Below are 25,480 nucleotides of genomic sequence, written 5' to 3'. Positions count from 1 at the left end.
TGACTTCTCTGTTCATGCCCAATCAAATCAACAGGCTTGTAAAAATCCAAAATTGGCATTGCACTGGATTGCTTCATAAAGAACTTCAGGATCCAATCCTTTTCTCCTCTTGAAGAGTGGGAATTCATAGGATTTCTCTGAAACGGATTCATTCAGTGTTGGCTTCAAACCCAAGCTCCTGTCAGAAACAGAGTTCTCTGCTGCAACTTTATCCAGTCTAGCAAGATTCTTCAGCAGCAACATTGGCTTGATCGAATCCATGTCCTCACTTGATTCATCATCCTCAGAGCTTCCGATTGTACTAAACGCTGATTCCTCTGAGATTTCCTGATCAACAGGAGCTTTGTCCAAACCTGAAACAAACGGATGACTCAAAAGCATATCTGCAGTCCACCTTAATCCAGGATTCTTGATCAAACACTTTGCCAGGAAATCCTGAGCATCCTTCGACAACCCACGTGGAATTTCCACCTCTTCATTCTTAATCCGGTCAAAGAACTCATCAAAATCATCAAGATCAGTACATTGATCAAAATCAAAGTCCCAGGCGGGTTTCTTGGTAAACATCTCTATAACAGTACAACCAAGTGCCCAAATGTCCACCTTAGAATCACATTCACCCAACATAACTGACTCAGGAGCCATATAAAACAACGTTCCCCTGTTACCCTTCTTTCTTTTCCTCCCTGTCCGCCTTTTCGAAACCTTTGTTGCGAGCCCAAAATCAGAAACCTTTGCCGTTCTGTTTCCCTCTTCGTCATCAACCAGTAGGATATTGGCCGGCTTTATATCACAATGCGCGTAACCCTCTGCGTGAATGTAACTCAATCCCAGAAGCACCGATCGTGTAAACTGTTTAACTTCCCCCTCAAGCAAACCATATTGAGAGTCATGAACGTAATCCGCCAAGCTTCCACCAGAGGCAAACTCAAGCAACATGTTATACAGTAAATGACCGTCTTCTTTGCTTACGTCGGCACCATAACAATGGATGATTTGTGGGCAGTTCTGAAATTCATGAAGCAATAATCTCTCCCTCTGAAGAGACTCAGAACAGGAAAACTCTGCTGACTTGACTGCGATAATGGGCGGAAGATCAAAGAACAATTGATCTTCTTCATCGTCCGGGAAGCTGCATGGGATAGTCTTGGCTATCGACACAAAGCCAAAGCTACCACTGCCGAGGGTTTTTCCTCTAATCCACATCCTGTTTTGTTGCGAAAAGAAGTTAGGAAACTGAGACACAAGAATGAAAAAGTTCGAAGATTTATCCACCCCTATATGTTTACGTAACAACAACGGGCGAATCACAATCCTTGTTCGAGACGGTTGTAAATCCTAGTCTCACTTACCTTGTCTTCCAGGGGCGTGGCTGTTTGAATTTAGGCCTATGGCTTTCTTTGGGTCTGAATTTAGGCCTATGGCTTGGGCTTTAATACTTCCCGTTGTCATTTTAGGTTTTCATTTTTTTATTTTAATTCTCCCGCTTTTTCTCGTGCCCTTTTCATTTCTAACTTTCAACATTCTCATCTCTAACTTTCAAGTACATAATGGATTCGAATCGTGAATCTAATAGTGAAAAAGATAATAAAAACTCTCTTTTAACCATTGCACTGACCCCACTTTTTTACATTCGGCAAACAATATTGCCGCATCGCATATTTTATTTCTTTGTTAACTTTTCTTAAAATGACAAAAAAGTTCCCCTTCTAAATACAAAATACACTTGGACTTGGGAAGGGTAGGTTTGGTATTTTGTAAAAGAATTGTTGTGAAAATAAAATCTAAGATATGGCATTATCAACAGATTTTTTATTCCTTGGGTTTTTGTATGGTAGTAGTTATATATATATATATATATATATATAGGTTTTGGCTTGTGATATTTGTGTTTTTTGTTGTCTAGTAGAGCCACCTTCATTTAATCATAAGTTGAGTATTTTTTTTCTTCTTCTTCTCTCTTTTGTTTTAGCTAGTCTAGAAATCCGTGCTATGCACGGTTATAAAGAATGTTATAAAAAAAAAATAAATAGATATGAAAATACATAAAATATAGAAATTTAATAAATAATATTTTAATTTATGAAATATTTAAATAATTTGTAGTCATCCCTTCCACCTTTTCGCTTCATAAATTTCACTCGTAGTTTGCTTAAAAATTAAACAAAATTAGCTAGCGTCTACCTAGTACAAATATGCATTACAAAAAAATATATATATTTGTGACACAACACATAAAACATGTTAGATTAAATTGTAATATATCTAAATGACAATTCATTTCACAACCATTATGTCCAACATTTAGAAAATTCAAATATTATTTGCCGGAATGTTAATTTATTTTCAACCATCATATCCTTCACATTTGCTAACAAACCTAAATGCCAATTCATTTGGCAACCATCACGTCCAACATTTAGAAAATTCGAAAAGTATTTGCCGAAATGTTTATTTATTTCTTAATCATCATAACCATTACATTTGGTATAAAATCCATACAGTATCAAATTCTTTCAAGAAGAATAAAAAAACAAGAAGTTAGGAAACCGAGGCTCAAGAATGAAAAAGTTCGAAGATATATACATATATATTTTTTCTGACACAGGGGTATCCGCTCCCTATATGTTTACGTAGCAAGAATGGTTGCAGATCCTAATCCTTGTTCCACACGGTTGCAAATCCTTGTCTCACTCGCTATGTTGTTTGGGGTCGTGGAGGTTTGACCAATGGGCTTTGTTTGGGTCTAAATTAGGGCTATGGCATGGGCTTTAACAGTTCACGTTGTCATTGTAGGCTTTCGTTTTTTCTTTTTTAGTCATTTCGTTTTTTCTTATATTCTTCTCAGTCTCAACATGTCAAGCACGGGACTCGAATCGTGAATCCACTGACAGAGAAGAACTAACAGTTTTTTTTAACCATTGGAGCGACCCCACTTTTTTTTATATTCGGCAAACAATATTGTCACATCGCATATTTTATTTCTTTATTAACTCTTCTTAAAATGACAAAAAGCATCCATATTAAATACAAAACACATTTGAACTTGGAAAGGGCAAGTTTGGTCTTTTGTAAAAGAATTGTTGTGAAAAATAAAATCTAAGATATGGCATCACCAATAGATTTTTTATTCCTTGGATTTTTATATGGTAATAATTTTTTCCTTTTATACATAGGTTTTGGCTTGTGATATTTGTGTTTTTGTTTTCTAGTAAGCCACTTTATCTAACCATAAGCTGATTTTTTTTTTTTTTTTTTGCTTCTTGTTCTCTCTTTTTGTAATTGTCTAAAACTATTAGTTGTCGATTTTTTAATTAATTTTTCTCATGTTGGATTTTGGAATCTTATGCTTATTGAAGAATCATTTTCATATGCAATGGGGGTACAAAAACTTCTACATTGCTTGATCTATAGACGTATCAAGTGTAGAGAATAACTTAAACAACTTTTGAATTTCGATGAAGAATTTTTAAAACTTTATAAAGATCATGTGGCATAAATCTAGGTGAGATTTGTAAAATAAATTTTATATTACTAGGATAATAAGATTGATTATTGCAATTTTAATTTAATGGTATTACCCAATATGATCAATTTAGACCTACATTTATTTTGGGATCGAAATCTTAGCATTTAGATCCAATAGGTTGATAATTTTGGATCCAAATAATCAAATAATATTTCTTTAAAAAAATTATCTCAAGTAATCTACTGTCCAAAAACACCCGTTATCCCACTCTTAATCTTAACTTGTGAGGATTGGGAATATAGGCTTGTTTTTTATTGATCATTTTAACTGATTATAGATTCTGATTTCAGATAATTAGTTTTTGTGATGTTCATGATTACTTTTGTATTTTGGTTATTGGTTTTTTAATAATAAAAAAATGCTAAAATCTATAATTATTCAAAGGGTAGCTTTTGTTGATTCTTATTATTCTCCATAATTGGTTTCTATAATTAGATTTTGTAAAACTTAAAGCAATCGAGAGCAAGGCTATAAAGTAGTTGGGGAACAATTTCTAGTAGTTTTTTTTAAAAAAAATAAAAGCTCTTATCATAGCCAAAGCTCACAAGTAGAACCGGAGTTTACAAGGAGTCGGAACTCGTACATAAAAGATTGCAAATTTATTTCCCTTCATACTTGCAACTATTTCTTAAAAAAAAAAGGGGGTAAAATATAGAAAAACTCCCTATGGTTAAGCTAACTTACGGAAAAGTTCCTTACAGTTTCAAATCATACATTTCGACTCCTTGTGATTCAAACACTGATTTGAAACAACAATGAAAATCTTTGAAACAACAATGCAAATCATCAAAACTAACAGAGACAGGTGAAATGACACAATTACCCTTATATATAAGAGCAAAAATAGACCACCTAACAATAGGACTGTCAATGGGGCTGGGCCAGCCCGAGCTCGGCTCGTTCGGCCCGACAAAAAGCCCGATGAGCCCGATCATTTAGTGAGCCGGTCTGAGTTTGAGCCTAAAAATTAGGCCCGAATTAAATGTGAGCTGAGCTTGGGCCTTATTAGGCTCAAACCCGATATAGGTCCGGCCCTTTAATTACCTATATATATAATATTTATATTTTGATACTATGTATAATTATATATCCAAATATATTTTTACTAAATACTAAATATATATATAAATTACAAAACACAAAAATACATCTAAAGACTCTTTCATGAGCTTTCTTGAGAGCCAATATTAGTAATGCATAACTAAATCTCTAATTTTTCTTATTGGTTGAGTAAATTTTTGTATTGGCATATTATTGGTTATTTTTTTTTGGTCTACAAACACAAAAATCATCAAGCATATTTGGATTTAAATCACAAGATTATAAAAAAAAAGTTTCAACTTTTAAAGATGTATTGGTTTATGATCGCATGTTTTATTACTATTTTTCATGCATTTTAAAGGGATTAAATATAAATATTGTTGAAAATTTTTTTGATTTATATACTTTTTAAGAACTATTATTTGTTCATGTTTAGTTTTAATATTATAGTCTTGTAAATGTTAAATTAGTTTTACAACTTAATAGTTATAGTAATTATATTAAGAAAATTAAGGAGTAATAAGTGAGCTTGGGCTAAGTCCGATTAAGGCTCACAACCCGAATATTATGTGAGCTGAGTATGAGCTTCACATTTACGAACCCGAAACTCATAGCCCGAAGCCCGAAAATGTTTCAAATTAAATGAGCTGAGCTTGAACTCATCAAAGCCCGGCTCATTAGGCCCGATTGACAGGCCTACCTAACAATCATCCTGAATTAGCAAATCTACGAAAAAATTTCCTATGGTTATGCAAACTTATGGAAAATCTCCGTATGATTATCTATTGCTACCACCATCATTCACCCCTTTCTAGCGCCACCCTTGTCACCATCACAACCCCCATCCCTTTCCTTTTTCCCCCTCTCTCTTCACTCCTTTTCCTCCCCTGCACCCCTTTCCCTCCCATTAATTGCAGCCCTATTTTGCACTTTCTCACCTCCTTCCCATGACCTAATTTATCATAGAAGGGAGGAAAGAGGATGCGGAGAATAGGCAATTTGGTCGTGACACCTTCCCCACACCCTTGCCCTATCTCCCATGACTGGCCATGATCACTGGAACGAGAGAAGGTGTAGGAGAGTGGCCTTGAAGGTGGAGAGACAGCGGGATGTAGGGGAGGGAAAAGGAAGAAAGAGAGGGAGGGGTGGCGATGAAGGGAAGGATGGTGGTGGAAGGTGGAGAGTAACGGTGGATAGAGGTGGGGCTGGTAGTGGAGGGGGTGGTATTTTATTTTTATTTATTTATTTTGTGTATAGAAATAAGGTGAGTTTATTTAGGATCTTTTATTTATTTATTTTGTATATAGAAATAAGGTGAATTGTATTTGGAAATTTTTTTATTTAGTGCATAGAAATAAGGTGAGTTGTAGTTGGGAGTTTTTATTTATTTATTTTATGTATAGAAATAAGATGAGTTGTATTTAGGAGTTTTGGATTGTTTTTGAGAATTTTATGAACTCTAAAGGGTTCAATAAGTATATCAGCTAAAATTTTGATTTAAAAATTATTTTTCAGGTCAAGCACCCTTAAACTTGTTAATTTAAATGATTTTTATCAATTTTTCATATTAGTTCAAATCATGAGATACTGAATTATATGATTTGAAACTATAGGCGTTTGCTAAAGAAAAAATCATAGGGGCTTTTTCTGTAGATTTGTTTAACCATAGGGGTTTATTTGCATTACATTTCTAAGGGTATAATAGGTATATCAATTGAAATTTTATTTGTTTCCAGTACAAATACTCAGAAAAGAGGAGCGTGTATTTCAAACCTATTAACTCAGACAATTTCCATTACTTTGTAAATTAATTCAAACTATGAGATACCATAATATATGTTTTGAAACTATAGAGAACTTTTTTGTAGGTTCACTTAACCGTGTGGACTTTTTCTGTATTTTACTAATAAAAATCCCCATGTTTTCATGAAGTGAGATGGACCCTCTCGGCCAAGAGTGGGAGGCAACTGTTTGGTAAAAAATAAATCTTTTTTCTGGGTTTAAATTAAAAAAAAAAACTTTTGCCTTTGATTTAGAAATATCTTCGAGGCCATTAAGATTCGTCAAAAAATTTAGGGATAATTTCACAAACCTCTCCTGAGATTTACAACAATTGCAATCACCTCCCCTTAAATTTTAAAAATTACGCATACCTCCCCTACTTTTACTGTTTACGTAACTATATAGACTCAATATACTACATTTTTCTTCAAAAAATCCTAATATACCCTTATTGACATAACAACAAAGAGAAAAGGTTAGTTTAATCATGTATATTTTCTTTTTCTTAAACCACCACAAACCTGCCACTATACGAAACCAATCGAGCAAACTATTATTTATAACTCAGTTTTCATTTCAAGTGATTTTAACAATATTTGCAGCCTTAGAATCATTTGGCATCCCAAAGGCTTTCACTAGAAATTAAGAGATCAAATATAACCCCCATTTAAAAAACCTAAAAGCTTACTTGCAACTTTCTCAACCTACTAACAATAGCTAATCTAGCCCATCACCACCTATATGGATACTAGAAGCAACCCCACTGTGATCCAAAGAATAACCCATTATTACTCCATAATCTCCATTAGAGACTAATCCTATTTCCATTATAAAAAACACTGTTCATAGTAGCAAATAAAAAACAGAAAGATGCATTTTTCATTTTTGCTTTTCATTTTTTAGGCGACAAATGCAGTTATGGATATCTATTAAATTTTTTTACGAATATCTAATAAATTTTTTTGAATAAATAGACACAACAATAACCAATCATCAATCATCCGGTCCCTCATAATTTCAGTTATTGGTTTCAAATTTATTCTTTAGATTATACGACAATTGGGAATGTTTTGCTGGTTGTAGTGGAATGGTATCTTTCTTTATGGATCAACTAATTAAGTGAAGGACATTCTAGTAATTTTGTTGCTACAAGGGAGGTCAATGTAATTATATAAACCTAAGGGGAGCTGACTGAAATTGTTAGAAACCTGAAGGAGGTTTATGAAATTATCCCAAAAATTTAAGGGAGGTTCGTTTTCAAATTTGAATTCATTCCATATTTACATGGAAATTTCCACACTTGAGAAGTTATCTGAGAGCTTTCTCTGGACATAAACCCTCATATTTTATCAACTAGTATTACCTAATTTGACAATTAATCCCAATTTTGGCATCAACAAAAACTACTAGCTAGGCGAGGCTGAGATTAATTATTTATTCGGATTTAGACTGATGTATTTTCCTAAATGTATACAATTACAAAAGTTTATGGTGGTGAATGGTGATTCCACTCTGAGAAGATTATGCAATGAAGATTGACACTTAAAAAAAATCTAAAAATATGGTAAAAATTGCAGGTGCGTCTATAGAACACACTTATTTTCTTTAGGTTGTATTCAGATTCAGTTGGCACACATGTTAGAAAATATGAGATAGTTTTTTTAATCTTTTTTTTTTTGAAAGACTGTTAAATTTACTGTTCATGAAATGTTCAATTTCTGTATGGCTCTACCAAATTTAAAATTCAATGTAGTATGTTGATTTAACAATTCATCGTAGTGTGCTGGTTTAACATGATGTAATTCTAATATCTATATTCGCAAAATTTTGAGCAATTGGAACTGAAAATCGAACTTTGATCCTGTAAACATTCATGCAAATTTGAGTTTTAAAAAAAATGTAATGTAGGGTTGTGGGGTCTCAATCCCACTCACGTATATAGACTTTTCCTATATATATTACCATGAAAAGATGTTAAAGAACAAGCAAAACCAAACCACAGAGGTGTAGTGTGTAGAAACCATAAGGATGGAAAAACCTATCTCTGACCATGTTGTGCTAATCAATGAACAAAATGACAACATAATTGGAGAAAACAAGCCCCCTTCTCCAATCCGCACAAGAGTTCAAACCTTACGTGGTCTCAGCTTTTCGAAACCAAAAGCAAGATCAGTAGAATTCAACCTTAATCCAGTCTATCATCGTTCTTTATCTCAATTATCCGGTACTGAAAATGAACCCTTGAATAAGCCAAGTGGACAAAATCCTTCTCCTATTGATGATTGTGATAGTGATGAAGAAACCTCCGAAGATGAAGAAGAATTTGAAGAAGGGGAAGAAGATGGAAATGGCCAAGTCAAGATGCTCAAAAAGAAGAAGATCAAGAGTCATTGCAGGGTTTTGGTTGAATGGATATTGTTTATCATTATCTTGACTTGCTTAATATGTTCTCTCACAATTTCATCTCTCAAGAATAAACTCAAATGGGGTCTTGAGATATGGAAATGGTGCTTGATGATCATGGTAGTTTTCAGTGGCAGATTAGTGTCTGGATGGCTAATCAAATTCCTAGTTTTTCTCATCGAAAGAAACTTCATGTTAAGGGAAAAAGTCTTGTATTTCGTCTATGGCCTTAGAAAGAGCTTCCAAAACTGTGTATGGCTAGGCCTGGTTTTACTAGCATGGACATTTATGTTCAACATGGAAGTCCAGAAAAACAACAAAATGCTCAAAAAAGTTTTCCAAGCTTTGGTGGCTGTATTAATCGGGGCAACAATTTGGCTCATCAAAATTGTTCTAGTAAAAGTTTTGGCCTCATCATTTCACGTGGCAACATATTTTGATCGTATGAAGGAGAGTGTTTTCCATCACTATGTTTTGGATACTCTTTCAGGGCCTCCCATGGATGATGTAGCTTATCAAAAAGCACATCATAAGACCTTGACTGCATCGAAATCGCTGCCGGCGAAGCTGAGTAAATCCAAGAGTTTGAAGTTCAAAAGGGTTGGGACGAGGAGGATTGATATGGAGAAGCTGAGGAAATTGAGCATGCAAAGTAGAGCTTCTGCTTGGAACGTGAAGAGGTTGGTTAACTATGTTAGGTCTTTTGGCCTGTCCACCATTTCTAGGAGTGTTGATGAATTTGGGACAATGGAGATTGCTAGTGAATGGGAGGCAAGAAATTGTGCCAAGATGATCTTCAAGAATGTTGCTAAACCGGGTGCCAAGTAAGTGCTTTCTCTCTTCAACAGTCTCATGCATCCATATTATTGCACTAAATGCACAAAATCTATTGCTTTCTTTAAGCCAGGATTTTGTAAAGAAGAAAGACCATGGTTTAGTACAATCTTCCTCAAATAAGAATTTTTTTCATACTAAAATTTATGAATTTTATACTTATTAGGTTTCAGAAGATCATGCAAATATTTGTCCTTGTACACCTTTCCAAAGAAAAGAGCTTGTTTTACCTAAAAACTCAGTGTTTGAAGTAGCAGACCTTGTTTTTTTAAAAAAAAAATTGTTTTTTAATTGTTTTACCTTTTATGCTACATATATAGTTGCTCTTAACTTTATTTGCTTGATATAACATGTATTTTTGCTCAATTTGGCAAAGCTTGAATCGTGTTTTGGGAGTTATCCATTTTGTTTCACTCGTTATTAGTTTGGCATCCAATTAGTATTTCATGAAATGCAATTCGAATATTTTGCAACTTTACTGACAAAAGTAACCAAAGAATTCTAATTGCATTAAGAAGCATTAGCATCTGAACATGTGGAAAAGCTTTTTAAGATGTTTAACCGAAAATCATAATGGTCAATTTACCAATTCCAAAGGGGAAAAAAGAAACACAGAAAAGAGACAGGAATGGCTATAGTAGAATTCATTGTGGGAGACATGAAAACGTCTTAGTATTATCACAACTCAGTGTACATGAAATTAGTCAGTTAATATCAGATCATGCTATATCTTATCAAATTAAGTCAAAATAGTTAGCCTAACTAATTTTATATCGTCTATTATCAAGTCACAACTCACAATATCACAAGAGTTAGCCTTACTAATTGTGACTTGATAATAGGAGATATAGCATGATCCTATAGTTAATTTCACACTTTAGAACTTGTAGGTCTAGCTTGAATGAGGACATCTTTTGTTAAAACGTGAACAATGAACTGAGTTATGTCACCAAACCTAGAATATTAATCCAAATGACAAAAATGTGGCCAATTAGCTGTATTCATGGCAATATTGCTTGTACTGATTGTGGAATGGCCTAGTTGTTTGTTGGTCAAATCACTTTGTCTAGCATGTGGATTGCGGCCATCATAATTCATAATGTGAGGAATATTGAAGCCACATAAGCAAAAGTGGTGCAAGGAACGGGCTTGCATCCCTTAATCATGAGGTATCGGATTCGAAATTTATAGAAATGGAAAAAACAATGTTGGAAGAGTTCCCTACAAGAGACCTATTCGGTTCGAACAGAATTAATCACAGACCGTAAAATGGATACGGATACCTATGAATTACCAAAAAAAAAAAAGCAAAAGTGGTATATAAAAAATAAGAAAAGTAAAAGAGTAAGAGATAATGTAGAACAGTAGCGTGAATGGCTGAGGCCCCTCTAATTGTTTATAAACTTGATGATTTTACAAAAAAAAAATTCTAGTAAAGGAGGAGCGGAATTCAAGAAATGGGAAGGAAAGAACGGCGATTTGAATTGAGGATTTCTAATTCCTAAACACTTCAACCTTAGTCACAATAATTGAGAAGCAGTAACAATTTAAAAAAATTCAGACAAGATCTAGCCACTTACAAAATTGTCCTTGAAGTATACACTTGCTTAAGTGAAGATTATTCTCACATGTCCAGATACTTTTGAAGAGATTCAACACATGTAAATTTTTGTGCATCTCTTCAAACAGCACTTATAATTAATTTTTTTTTCTTTGTGACCAACAACATATTTTTATTTTGCTTGTGAGTACAATACTGTTTTATATGCAGACGTAAATAGATATCCAGGTACTTAATTAATAGTGTACCATTTTGCTTTCTTGTTTTCCTCCATTTGAAGTCTTTCTTGGAGCTCAGGAATCAGGAAGTCCTTAAGTCACTGCCACACCTTTTTTTGGGGATTCGAAATATACAGAATTGCAAGGAGAAAAGAACTTGCATGTGGTGAATAAACAGAATTGCTCTTTTGGCATAGATTTTTCAACACAACAAATGAACTAAAATATGAAGTTAGAGTAGAACCCCAGTTAGGCTGCTTCAATTGTGCATGAGACCTTATTCTCAAGTCTTCCATCATAGATCAAGCTCAGATTGACAAAATAAAATTCCTAGTTATTTTGGGAAAGTTTTTCAATCTGAAACTATATTTAGATGTTATTACAATCCAAGACACTTGCCAAGACAAGTAATCATTTGACTGATAGTGATTCTAAAATCACTAATAATAGATTAGCGAGTGGTAAGAATGTTTTAAGCCTTTAATCGACATAATTATTCACTTCTATGAACTTTTAAGCACGTTATATCATGCATTGGCCTTTAATCAATTTGAAAATTACTTGGATTAATTAGACACTTCTAGGACAGAGGGAAAAAGGATGTGCATGTGGTACTTTACTATCATAAAAGTTGAGGGAAAAAGGTGGTACCTTACTATCATTAAAGATTTCACTCAGCTAAACAGTAATTATTTGGATAGAATTCCATATCAATGTCTAATGTAGGATGTGACTAAATAACAAGATTAAGTGTCAACCCAATGATTGACATTTTTAATATGTTATATACCTAAAAAAATTTGCATTTTTAATATTATTGCAAATCACACCTGCATTTTGCAAAAGAATGACACAAAAGAAAAAAAAAAGGGGTTCAAGAACAAAAGCACGAGAAGACATTAATTAGCAACTAAATTTTTATATACCAGACACAAGCAATTTTTAGTCTAGTTTAAACTAATCTGGCATATTATCATTATTCCATTTGAGTTAATTTGGCTTATAAATTAATGAAAACTTACTAATTGAATTAAGCAACTTAATTTTATTATCAGTAGGTACATAATTTCATTAATTTTGTAACTGAGTAGCTGGCCAAAGGTTGATGAGTGAGTTCACCAACACAGAACTCATTCAGACTGGCTTAATTGGTTTTTCTATACAAATTAAACTCCATGCAGAATAATATGAATAGTGCATATGTGAGGTTTTGGAATTCAAGAAATTCAAACTGATCTATCTAAATGCTGTATATTTTTGTGTTGTTGAAGGTATATTGAAGAGGAAGATCTCATGAGATTCTTAACCAGAGTTGAAATTCACACCATATTCCCACTTTTTGAAGGTGCCCTTGAGACAGGAAGGATCACAAAATCAGCTTTCAGAAATTGGGTGGTAAGCTTAAATTGCTATACATGTACTCATGAACCCTAAACTGTAACCAAATTGCATCACAGACAAAAAAAAAAAAAAAAATCAAAAGATAAGCATTTGATGTTTCTATTTTGATAATTTCTTGAAGAAACTTGAGTTGAAATTTGTTCATGAATTTGATATGTAAACATGGTTTTGCAATTGAACATCAGGTTCGTGCTTATTATGAGAGAAAATACTTGGCACATTCCTTGAACGATACAAAAACAGCAGTGCATCAACTTCACAAGCTAGCAAGTGCAATCGTGAGTGTGATCATTGCTGTGGTGTTCGTCCTGGTGATGGGATTGGCATCAACCAAAGTTGTAGCCTTCATCATAACGCAGCTTCTTCTCCTGGGATTTACATTCCAGAACATGTGCAAGACTGTTTTTGAGTCCATTGTCTTCGTTTTTGTCGTGCATCCTTTTGACATTGGAGACAGGTGTGTGGTGGACGGCGTCCAGGTACATTCTTGTTGACTACATGTCTTATATACAACCTATAGCATACTATTTTCTTGAAATTGTGACCATGCTTACTGCATCTCCCAAAAAAAATAATACTATTAATAACAAGAGTAAATCTTATATATACTCAAAGTACATGCACTGTTTCATCGTTTGATCCATGACATATATACACTATTAGATTTCAAATTCAAATTTTGTATAATTATTATTCATCCAACACTGACAGTATATATATAATGTCAGTATAGGAAAAATTAATCCTAATAATTACGGATCTAGCTTATAAAATGAGGAATTGAAATAGATACAGTTGTGGTAAGTACAGTACGTAGAGTTGTTATACTTGCTATATGTTTTAGTGTATACTTCTATTATTCTATTGTACGCATAATTTTTTTTTTATTTGCTAAAAGTGTGAATTTTAGTTGTGTGTACCAAATGCCATAAAAAGTGCAATAGTTTGTAAATATATGTTTAACATTGTGAAAAGTACAACAATTGGGCATAACTGCATCAAACTATAACTGTATGTACCACAAAATATTGAGTGCTTAAATATACTCTAAATAACTAAAATCCCTTAGCACGGCCTTAAGTATTTTTTTTTTTTGTGATTCAATAATTATTTAAAACTTATGTGCCTACTTTTGTGAAAGAAAAATTATTCTACTCCACATTAATCCTAAAATGAAATTTCGGAAAAAAAATTACGTATATTTACCACCTTTTAAATTTTTAAGAACTCAGAGGAACTTATGAAAATAATTAAATTTTATATGCTAATGAGGTCTTAATCTAGTGGTTAAAGTTGAGATTTCAGGGTTTAAAGGTCTTCGGTTCAACTTTCCCTACCTCCTGCCTCCTCCCCGCTTCTTAAATCCTGCCCCCTCCATTACAAGGAAAAAAAAAAAGTTTCACACTGCGTATCAGCAATTTTGTTTGATGTAAGATGCCACATTTAGGTAACTGATTTCGTACAATTTGTTGATTGTGATCAGATGATTGTAGAAGAGATGAACATCCTAAGCACAGTTTTCCTTAGGTATGACAACGAAAAGATCTACTATCCCAACTCAGTTTTGATAACTAAGCCAATTAGCAACTTCTATAGAAGTCCAGAAATGGGAGATACCGTTCAATTCACCATTGATCTCTCCACACCTATGGACACCATTGTTGCACTCAAGAAGGCCATACAAATGTAAGCATCCAATAAAATCCTTATTATCTTAATTTTCTTCTTGTACTTTAGCTTATGCAATTTCAATTATGGGATCATACTTTATTTCTTACTTTTCTTTCTATCTATCATTTCTTGAACTATTTTTTTTTTTTTTGGCTGATGCAGATATATAGAAAGCAAACCAAAGTATTGGAACCCAAAGCATAGTGTGATAGTGAAGGAGATACAAAATGTGGACAAAATGAAAATGGCACTTTGTGTACAACACACAATCAACCATCAAAACTTTGGTGATAGAAACATCCGAATTACAGAGCTTATGTTTGAGCTGAAAAGGATTTTTGAGACCCTCAATATTAAGTATCATCTTCTTCCACAAGAAGTCCACCTCACTCAAGTAAACATGAACAATTGGATGATGCCAACACATTCTTAAGTTGCTTTGCTTATAAGTAATTTATCCACCCAATGATCTCGTTGTTTTTGTCAATTTGTGTCATTCTGGTTTTTGTGCTTGTTTTGCTAATACTTTCTTGAGGTTTTTTGTGGAAATATATAGCATATACATTGTTAGGATGGTATAAAAACTAGAAACCAATTAAGTTGTTCATGGAGCATATGTGATCTTTTACCATTTTAATAGTGGAATATTGATTTTAGGCCTTCCATTTGTTCTTATAAATGTGAAATTAAGAACTGATGAAATGATGATAAATATACATATCAAATGGTGGAAATAAGGAGTTGATCGCTTGAAGTAAAAGCATTCCTACACACTTGTTTTTGGCAATTAAAATTCCATCAAATCTCATTTAATCTACCCTTTTTGAAGTAAACTTAAGAGCAATTTACCGGTGATGAAAAAAAGAATCATACCAAATTAAGGATATTGCCTATTTGAAATAGGGAAAATAATCGGTTTCATTCTTCACATTTCACAAAAATATTCTTTTCATCCCTCACTTTTAAAATGAAGCAATTTCATCCTTGACATTTAAAAACTGAAATTACTATATCCTTGAACCCAAATTTCAATCTGAATCAAACCACCAATCAACCTGATTACAAATTTTGGAGGTGTAATTGGTAGATCACTTGGTTAACTCAACTTGATATTCATGTGAAATTTAATGAACCTAAAAAGAAAAAATAAAAAATTATAACATAAAAAAGAAAGATCAAGCTTTTCTACATTATCATTGTATGCACTGACGATTTCATGTACCGCCATATCATTTTAATTTAAATTTAAATACCAAATTTTATATTTATGATACACATCTAGATTCGCAAGCGGATATACTAACGGTGCATGAAAAGATTTATCAAAAAAAAAAACTCTACTATTCCAAGACAAAGAATGGCCTTTTATGTTATAATTTTTATTTTTTTGGTTTAATAAATGTCATGTGAATATGATGAAGTTGATCGAATGATCTATCAATTCTATTTTCGAAATTTATTACTGGATTATTGGATGGTTTGATTCAAATTGAAAATTAGGTTCAGGATGTAATAGCTTTAATTTTTAAATGTCAGACACGAATTTGTTTCATTTTCAAAGTGAGGGACGAAAAGAATATTTTTGTGAAATGTGAAGGATAAAAAAGGTCATTTTCCCTTTGAAATAATACGGGGGAAAGAGCAAAAAATTAACCAAGGTTCTACGGCTTGCATATATTTTAGTTGGGCTGGGCTAGACTCTCATTTTGTAGGCCTTATGGAGAAACTGAAGATTATGCTTCACATTTGCGCCTTTCATCCCAAGATCTAGTGCAAGTATAGATTCCTCACTCTGGAGTGGACTTGTAAATCTGACAACAAATTTACTTTCAATCCAGCATTTATGCATTCAAGCCAGAGGGTATAAACTATTCATTCACATGAGAAAGAGAGAAAAGGTCGAGGTGTGAATCACACAGCTAAATTGATTGACCCGTCCAAACTCAGTCAATTAATAAATAAATATGGGTAAACAATGAACTTTGAATGGATTTAAATGAGTTAAACCCATTTAATTTGCGGATAGTGGGTTGATTCATATCATTTATTTATATTCAATTAAAAATAATTGCACATTTAAACACAATTTTTGCTGAGTGTAAAGATGATGCATTTGATATTTCTACCAATCTAATAATGATAAAATGTCATTATTTCTTATCAAACAAAAAAAAAGTAGAATTTCAATTGGATCGTAAATGGATAATTGAGGATATACTCACATCTACGGGTGGCCGCCCCACCCCCGCCCCGTTGCATTTTAATTCCCCCCGCCCCGCTTCTCCCGCGGGGGCACCCGTGGGGCTAAAAAAATTTTATTATAATTAAATTTGAGCAAATAATCAAGTACTAAAATATCAACACATCACCAAATTATTATTCATTGTAACTTCATAATTGAAACTCATAAAAATAATTAAAAGGTTATTTTAATACAATCTAATATGATAAAACAAATATAACTAAAATAATCAAGTTTTCATTTTTGATACATATACAATCACTAAATTATTATTGTGTTTTTTTTAGAAAAAAGTGTTATTGCATTAAGTGTAGTTAGGAATTTAACATAAATGTATTAATAAATTTAGTATAAATAATTAATAATTTTTATTAATAAATATGTATAATTAATAGTATAATTGATAATATCATTATATATATATATAATTATGTACATATATATATATTTTTTCAAACAGGTCCCCATTTCTTCCCCCCCCCCCGCCCCCGCCCCACTCCCCGCAGGGTGGGTGCCCGCCCCCGTTGCCATCCCTACTCACAACCATTTATTAAATGAGCATTTATGGGTCGATCCATTTTGACCCATTTATTAAATGGATTGACCTAATTATAACTCATTCAAATCTCTCCAGTTATCCATTTTGACACCTCTCTGACTTACGTCACAAATGTATGAACTATTGAACTAGAAGAAGCTAAATTAGTTTGTAGCTTCTATTTATATGTAGGGAATGATGTTTAGGCACCTAAAAGTAATTTCTTGCATACCTTTATGATGCATTTTGCTTGATTGTTGGATATATTTGTTACTTGACTTAAACAAATATATATATATATATATATATATATATAGTGACGATGGGTGAAGCCTATTAATCCATAATAATCTATGAAGTATTTTAGGGTTCTTTTTAACCACAATATTGGTTGGATAACTCATCTTCCCACCGAAAATATACTCGTGGTTATAACGTTTCATAGACCTAACTTTTTTGCTTGTCGGTTTGTATGAGCGTCTAAAGATTTATTTACTTTCATACAATTGGTAAGAATACTTATCGAATGGTTTTCTTTTCTCTATTAAAGTTAAATAAGAAGAACATAGTTTTTTCCGTCGTGTGATCTCTATTACACAAAAAAGGGGATACGCCTATTCCTTTTTTCTTAAAGTGAAAAAAGAGAGTCAAATTTTATTAATAGCATGCTAAATCTGCTTCAAGAGCAGAAATAACAAAGTAAGGCGGAAAATTGCAACTCTAATAACAAAGGAGAAAATTGTAATTTTGGTACCTAAACTTTGACGCACGAGCGGTTTTAGTCTTCAAATTTTGGACGAAAACAAATTTGGTACCCGAACTTTCAAATTTTGAGCACATTAAGTACCCTTGACAATTTTTTCCCAAATTGTTACTGGAAAAAGCCATGTGACAGTCACGTGTCCGGCCAAAATGGAATTACAAAAGGCCAAAAATGCAGTTTTGATACCTAAACTTTGACGCACGAGCGGTTTTAATCCCCAAATTTTTGACGAAAATAAATTTGGTACCCGAACTTTCAAATTTTGAGCACATTAAGTACCCTTGACGATTTTTTCCCAAATTATTATCGAAAAAGTCATATGACAGTCACGTGTTCGACTACAATTTTATAAAAAAAAAGACCCAAAAAATGTCAAATGCCATTCTAATACTAAGTATTAAATTTAAGGACTAATAGCGTAATAAAGAAAAAATTCAAGGACTAAATAACATCACATGACTCAACAAAACCCAAGAACCGATACAAATGAGCTCCAATTCCAGACAAATTTTGTGACTTGATTCTTAGATTAATGTACTGGAATTGGAGCTCATTTGTATCGGTTATTGGGTTTTGACTCATGTGATGTTATTTAGTCCTTGAATTTTTTCTTTATTACGCTATTAGTCCTTAAATTTAATACATAGTATTAGAATGGCATTTGACATTTTTTTGGCCTTTTTTTTATACAATTATGGCCGGACACGTGACTGTCATATGGCTTTTTTCGATAACAATTTGGAAAAAAAATCGTCAAGGGTACTTAATGTGCTCAAAATTTGAAAGTTCGGGTACCAAATTTATTTTTGTCCAAAATTGGGGACTAAAACCGCTCATGCGTCAAAGTTTAGGTACCAAAACTGCATTTTGACCTTTTTTTATTCCATTTTGGCTGGACAGTGACAGTCATATGGCTATTTCAGGTAACAATTTGGGAAAAAATCGTCAAGGGTACTTAATGTACTCAAAATTTGAAAGTTCGGGTACCAAATTTATTTTCGTCCAAAATTTGGGGACTAAAACCGCTCGTGCGTCAAAGTTTAGGTATTAAAACTGCATTTTTCTCAATAACAAAGCAAGGGATACGTCCATTCTGACATCTCTAATAACAACTCTAAAATTAAATTCCGCCTCTTAAATTGCAATAATTTTGTGAAATAAAATCTTTTTTGTTTCAAAAAAAGAAACTCTAAAACTCTCCATTTATCTTGTGTAACGGCTTAAGAATGAAATTGTAAATGAATGTAACCAAATCAAACAGAGTATGGATCAATATGAGCTTGAATTAGCTTGAACTTTTTACGTATAAATTTTAAAGTTTTATTTTAATCGAATTAAATTCGAACCAAATTTAAAACAACGTCAAATATAAAATATTATTCATACTTGACTTACTTAGTTTTCGAATCAAATTCAAATAAGCTCCGAATCAAACTCATCCAGCACTACTGAGCAATTTGATTCGTCTTTCAAGCTCATCTACAAGAACAGAAATGATTATCTATATATGCTTTACTCATACATCTTCTCGATTTTGTTTCCTCTTAGCTCATTCACGACACAAAACATTTTCTAATTCTCCTCACCTTCCGTTTCGTGTCCGATAAAAGTGGAGGCTTTGTCTTGACTCTCTGGTCTCCGCTCAATCCCTAACCGACTTACCCAATTGCAACACATGGACTAGTGGTTGGAAACGTGGCGCCACCGCAAATAGCAACAGATACACCTCAGCATCCACCATCCACCTGCGCCTTTCGTGTAATTCGTCATATATCAAATTTGAATGCAGCAATCGATTTAATTCCTTGGAATATAAGGCGATTGGATAAGATAGAATATCTTATATCTCAATATCTGTAGCCACCAACCTTTCGTTTTTCATGACCTAACTTGGTGACCAAAATATTCCCTGCTACTATTCCAATTTCATACCTAAACATCATATGCCATTATGCCATTGGCACCATGTAAATGGGATCCATCTAGCAGATTTCTTTTTTTTTTTTCCCCTTTTTTGTGCTTAAAAGTTTTGGTGGTTTTTTCTTTTTGTGCTTAAAAATTTTGATCAGTTCGATTCCGATTATCGCTGTGAATTAGGATATATTTGGAAATTATAAATCACTCAGAAGAATTATCACAGATTACTCGTCAACACAATTCTCACATCAACAGCGACATAAATTTCACAGTTTCTTAGTGAACCTACATTAATCTATTAAATTGCACCAATAACTTAGAACATGTTTTAAAGGGTTAAGCGATGGTTGCAGTAATTGGTAAAACTTTGGCGATTGTTGTTTAACTCTAATTAGTATTTTATTAAGAGAGTAATATTCTTCTTTATGTAGTTGTTGGGTGTATTTGGGCATATATGGTGGATACAATTTGAGGATCCAAGCCGCCATTTGGATTCTGCACTTATTTTAGATAGGAATAATAAGCACAATTCCTAATTACTTTGATCACATAAGAATTGTCTCATGAAATTTGGTATCTCTGGATTCTATTGAATTTCGCCAACATTTTTGTTAACTCTTCTCCCTAAGAAAAGGGCAAAAGAAAAATATATATACCTATGAAAGAAAGGTATAAAGCGAAGCACTTTTGGGGCAAGAAAAGAATATCAACTTTTAAAATCATTTCCTTTTACAAGGTGCTATTTTACAACGTTTTAATCACAACAGTTGTCCCCTAGAAGAAAAAGAAAGAAAAACACATAAGAACTAGAACTAGTTTTTTTCTTTAGTGCTAAGTTTTATAAATTTCTTCCTTTTATGCCAATTTTGCAATTGCAATGTGCCATGTTATGATTGCTATATTGCCAAGATAAGGATGAATCATGTTGGCTTTGTACACATGAATCATGATAAAAAAAAAGGTTTGACATTCATCATTGGAAGCCAACTGTAATTTTTTGTTCCAATGTTTACGTACTTCGTATTTATAAGATGGATTAATTTTTTATACACTGACAATACAGTGGTTTTTTTTTATACTGGTAATTATAAATGTATGTTACGTATGCATTATTTAAATTTCAAATTTAAATTCATGTTATATAACATGACCTAAACCTATTAGTGTAAAAAAATTATGTACTAACAGTGTATAAAAATGTTATCCATATAAGAGCTGCGCGCACCCTGTTTTTCTGGGTGCGCGCTACAAAACAAAGATTTTGCGCACCATGTTTTCCTCAGTCAATCTCCATTATACAAGGGTCAGCATAATTAATTGAAACAAAGAAACCAACAAGCTAACTTAGAACCAGAAACATCGAGAATCTCCAAGATACATTATTTGATTCCTTAAGTCCCATGATCTTTGGCAAATCATAGTCAGCAAAATTAAAATGTTCATTTAGTACTACCTAACTTAGGAAGTATAAAAGTTTCACATGGTACCTACCTGAGGAAGTTTTATCTCCACAGGAAAAACTGCACTATTATTCTATTCAGCCCATTGAAAAAGTTGGACAAATTTGATTGACCTACTTCTTCCTTGTGTTCCTTCAAAGTTGGAATACAACGAGGAAGCCTTTACACTCATGAAATACTTTCAAGAATTATTGTACTTTTCTTAAAGTTGTGGATTGTAAGCAAAAATTCTTGGGATTGCCCGCACGGCTTTTTTTTTCCCTTTTTTTATATATATATATATATACCTTTCTTTCTCTTTCTCACCCCTTCTTATCTCTAACGGTCGAACCAAGAATCTGAACTCTAAACCAGATAGTAGAAAGAGCTTTCCCTGATTATTGGGGTGGAATTGCATGAATTTTTCTTAATTATCCACAATTACTACATTTTGTTATATGAACTTTGTGCCACATTAGCATTTAGGGCTCGATTGGTTCCCTACTATAGTGGCATAATCATCTAATTTTCCTTGCTTGCTCATCTACTAACCCAATCTATCCTTGGTAAAACCGTGGAAATTCCATATGGTCCCTTGAATCAAATGATTTGTTTCTAGAAGTGTGTAGTTTGTTTCCCTAGTGGTTGTCTATGCTTATCAACTTGGTTAATTTGTCTACTCGATTTGTCTAATGAGCCATTAGTCTATAGATTAGATGGAGAAATTGTTCAGCACCCAAAACTAAGAGGATTGAATTCATCTTGTCTTAGTACTATTTATTAAAATCTGACTAAAAGACAAATAAAAAAAATTCAATGACAGCTGTTTGTAAATTCAATGAATTGGTGAAAATGTGAATTGCAAAATAAACAAATATGAATATGATATGGTGAATATTAACTCTCTTAAATTTTATAGCAATTAATAGTACTCCATGTCAACTTTTCAGATTTACATTTGTATCCTCTATTATCATCATGGATTAATTTCTATAAAACTTTGAATAGTTTAATTCACACTCTTCGATTTTATATTATTCTACAACGCTTACTTTATTCTTTGTCTTTGGTAGCGCCAACATAATTTATATACATATATCTATGCATATAGACACACACACACATACATACATTTATCTATTTGTGTGTATGTGTAGAGTGTGCGCACGCGCTGCAGTTTCTGTGTATATATATGTGTGGGTTTATACACACACATATATATATGTGTGTGTGTCTATACATATATACATACATGTGTATGTATATATATCATATATGTATGTGTAAATATATATATATATATATGTATGTGTGTATGTATATATGTATTGCAATGTATGATATTTTAGACCAGCATATTCCATTTCATAACAATAAAATAATAAAATGGGACCTCTAATTAATTGGGTTACACGGTTTCTCCATTGATTTTGTAGCAGGTGTGAAGAAACCAAGAAAGACTGAGCTGGTTTTAATTATGGCCATTGCTGTATTTAGACGTGGCCAACCACGTGAGAGGAATGGCTCATTATCACATCAATGATGACATGATCATGTGGTCAAAGGTCCGACCAATTCCCACCCTCCCTTTTGTGATCTAGACATTAGAGTAGGTGCGGATCAAAGATCTCCCGCGAGGTTTATGACAATTTCAATGCACCCTCCAAGTTTGAAAAAATTAAACTTAACTCCCTACTTTTATTATTGGGATAATATTAGAAACCTCTCCTAAGGTTTCTTTTAATATCATCTGTACTCCTAAATTTTAAAAATATCACTTGCTTTCTTTATTTTTGTTATTTGTGTAACAAAATTTTCAAAAACCCTAAACTACCATTTTGCTTATTTTGCTAAATAAATATATTCACAAGCCACTTTGTTTACTCCAAGAAAAATCACCATCTGAAAAATAATTTCTAGTAGTACCACCATATCATGAGACTATAATCCATAAAAATATAAATTTGAAAAATAAAAAAGATATTTGTAAAGAAATACATTAACATCAATTTAATTCTATATGCTCAAAATCGACCTCTTATGAATATTATATTTTTTCTAACTTCTTCTCAATTCATAGCCCAAGCATTTAAGTTGTACTAATCATTGTAAAAATAAACTCAAAATAAATAGAGAAATCATATCCCATTCCATTACAATCACAAAAAGGAAAAAGATAAATAAAATTTATTTTACTATTATTTACAAATAAAAAATTGCATAGTCATTTTAAAAAATGAGTAAACATTGCCGTTTAGGAAAAAAATTTTTTAAAAATGAGTAAGAAAGGATGTTGGAAAAAGGAAAAAAGAAAAAAATGACCTTTGTTTCTTTTTTTTTAATTTTTTGAACTTCATTTATTTAATATGTAAATTATGTATCAAGTGAGAGTTAATACAGTTTTATTGTAATTATTAAGAGAGGTAAGTAATATTTTTAAAATCTCAAGATGCTGAGTGATATTAGGAAAAACCTCAAGGGAGGTTTCTGATATTATTCCTTTATTATTATGATAACAAATTTAAGGACAAAACTAGCGCCAATAAATCATTTAACTTTATACATATCCTAAAGCACCATCTTGTTAAGGACAAAGCTAACATGTACAAGTGACTTTTATACTTATTCTAAAGTGTCACTCTTGATAAAATAATTGAAATGCCAGAAACAACTTGATAGTATAAATATAAAGAGTATATATTCTTATTTCGGTATTTATTTATTTTTTTGCTTATATACTTGTACCAATACCAATAGTATCTTTATCAAGAATCAATGACCTCCAAGGTCATTGAAGTAAACAAATTGCACACCATATGTCTAACCATGGTCAAAATTTTTTTTTTTTTGACTTAGATTAGACCAAGTGGATAAGTGATTTATCTTATATCTAATTATACTAAAATTTTATTTTGATTTCGACCTTAACTAAATTAGAGAACTATTGTTAAGTTCTCATCTCCGTCCCTAATAAATACTTCTACCTTATCTCTCCTTCATTGTCTTAAATAAAGGTGTTTTTTTTTCCTTGTTTCATATGATCCTCAAGTATACTAAGGCTCCGTTTGGAGTTGCAGTGCTTTTCATAAAAGAGTACTTTTAGGTACTAAAATTACTTTTACAGTATTTGGTGAATATTATTTCATAAAATTAGAAGTGGGGTTTTTGGTGTTAACAGTTACTTTTAGCAAAAGCTCAATTTTGGTGCTTTTAGAGTAGTTTTTGTGATTTAAAAAATAAAATATTAAATTTAATCATGTTATCCTATATTATGAACAAAATAAAGAGAAAAACACTTTTAAAAATTTTTAAATTACACATTATCCGATACAACAAGTACTAATTGAATTATGCCTCCAAATAATATATTTAAAAGTATTTAAATGATTAATAAATACTTTTATTAAAAACTCTATTAAAAAAGTACTTTTCAATAAGTTATCGCAACCCCAAATAGGCCCTAAGAAGTACTAACCATGTCAAGGGTATTGTAGATACTTTGTTGCATCAAGGAAGGTTAATGTAATAATTTTATTATAGAGTAGCCAAGTGAGAGTATTAGAAACTTGAGGAGAAGTCATGTCAATTGCCAAAAGCAAAGGCACCCAAACCAGGCCGAGCGTATAACGCCGCCACCCGACCCCATTCCAGAATCCAGATCATCATTCCTCGTTTTTTTCATGGATCCACCAAAATCCACGTGTTCCAGTACCCATTGTTAATAATTTTGCCCCTCCCCTCCCCCCAGCCCCACAAAAAAAATAAAAATAAAAATACAGCTAATATTTAGACTAATTTATTAGCAACTTATTTCACTGTATGAGATTCTCAACGCGAAAGCCTAAAAGGACAAAGATGCCAAAGTAGAAGGCAAAATTACCATACAAAATACAAGTCTACTACAAGTTGAATTCTAGCCTCATGCATGAAATATCTGGAAAAATAATTAGTGGTCCAGATTGAAGAGCAATATATATAGTCGATTCAATTGTTGATTAAAGAATATTATGATTCGTTTGGATCGAGGGATTTGATGAAAGATTTGAAATATTCTAAAATCCTTCTAATTATTTATATTATTTAAGAAGCATTTGAATTTGTAAATCACATATTATTGTAGTTTTTAAAATGCATTTTGATA

The 25,480-nt window shown here is 32.4% G+C and overlaps 2 protein-coding genes across 2 annotated transcripts; one reads left to right on the top strand and one right to left on the bottom strand.

Moving 5' to 3' along the window:
* Positions 1 to 3: 3 nt before the first annotated feature.
* Positions 4 to 1,206, bottom strand: LOC113705698 (mitogen-activated protein kinase kinase kinase 20-like). Its single transcript, XM_027227617.2, has one exon. It carries the CDS (start codon positions 1,204 to 1,206, stop codon positions 28 to 30), a length of 1,179 nt encoding a protein of 392 aa, XP_027083418.1. The 3' UTR covers positions 4 to 27.
* Positions 1,207 to 8,380: 7,174 nt separating this feature from the next.
* LOC113705697 (mechanosensitive ion channel protein 10-like) lies at positions 8,381 to 15,004 on the top strand. The gene is made up of 5 exons (XM_072062596.1): positions 8,381 to 9,579; positions 12,640 to 12,763; positions 12,955 to 13,248; positions 14,253 to 14,455; positions 14,603 to 15,004. The coding sequence occupies exons 1-5, from the start codon at positions 8,381 to 8,383 to the stop codon at positions 14,871 to 14,873; spliced, it is 2,091 nt and encodes a 696-aa protein (XP_071918697.1). The 3' UTR covers positions 14,874 to 15,004.
* The last annotated feature ends 10,476 nt before the right edge of the window (positions 15,005 to 25,480 follow it).

This window comes from Coffea arabica, chromosome 8c, assembly GCF_036785885.1.
Source record: "Coffea arabica cultivar ET-39 chromosome 8c, Coffea Arabica ET-39 HiFi, whole genome shotgun sequence".
In the NCBI taxonomy this organism is placed as follows: domain Eukaryota; kingdom Viridiplantae; phylum Streptophyta; class Magnoliopsida; order Gentianales; family Rubiaceae; genus Coffea; species Coffea arabica.
This window is presented reverse-complemented; position numbering and strand designations above follow the sequence as displayed.

Coding starts and splice junctions, on each gene's coding strand:
- LOC113705698 (XM_027227617.2), bottom strand. CDS start 1,206: ATGTGGATTAGAGGAAAAACCCTCGGCAGTGGTAGCTTTGGCTTTGTG.
- LOC113705697 (XM_072062596.1), top strand. CDS start 8,381: ATGGAAAAACCTATCTCTGACCATGTTGTGCTAATCAATGAACAAAAT. Junction 9,580..12,639: donor GTTGCTAAACCGGGTGCCAA/GTAAGTGCTTTC, acceptor GTGTTGTTGAAG/GTATATTGAAGAGGAAGATC. Junction 12,764..12,954: donor CAGCTTTCAGAAATTGGGTG/GTAAGCTTAAAT, acceptor ATTGAACATCAG/GTTCGTGCTTATTATGAGAG.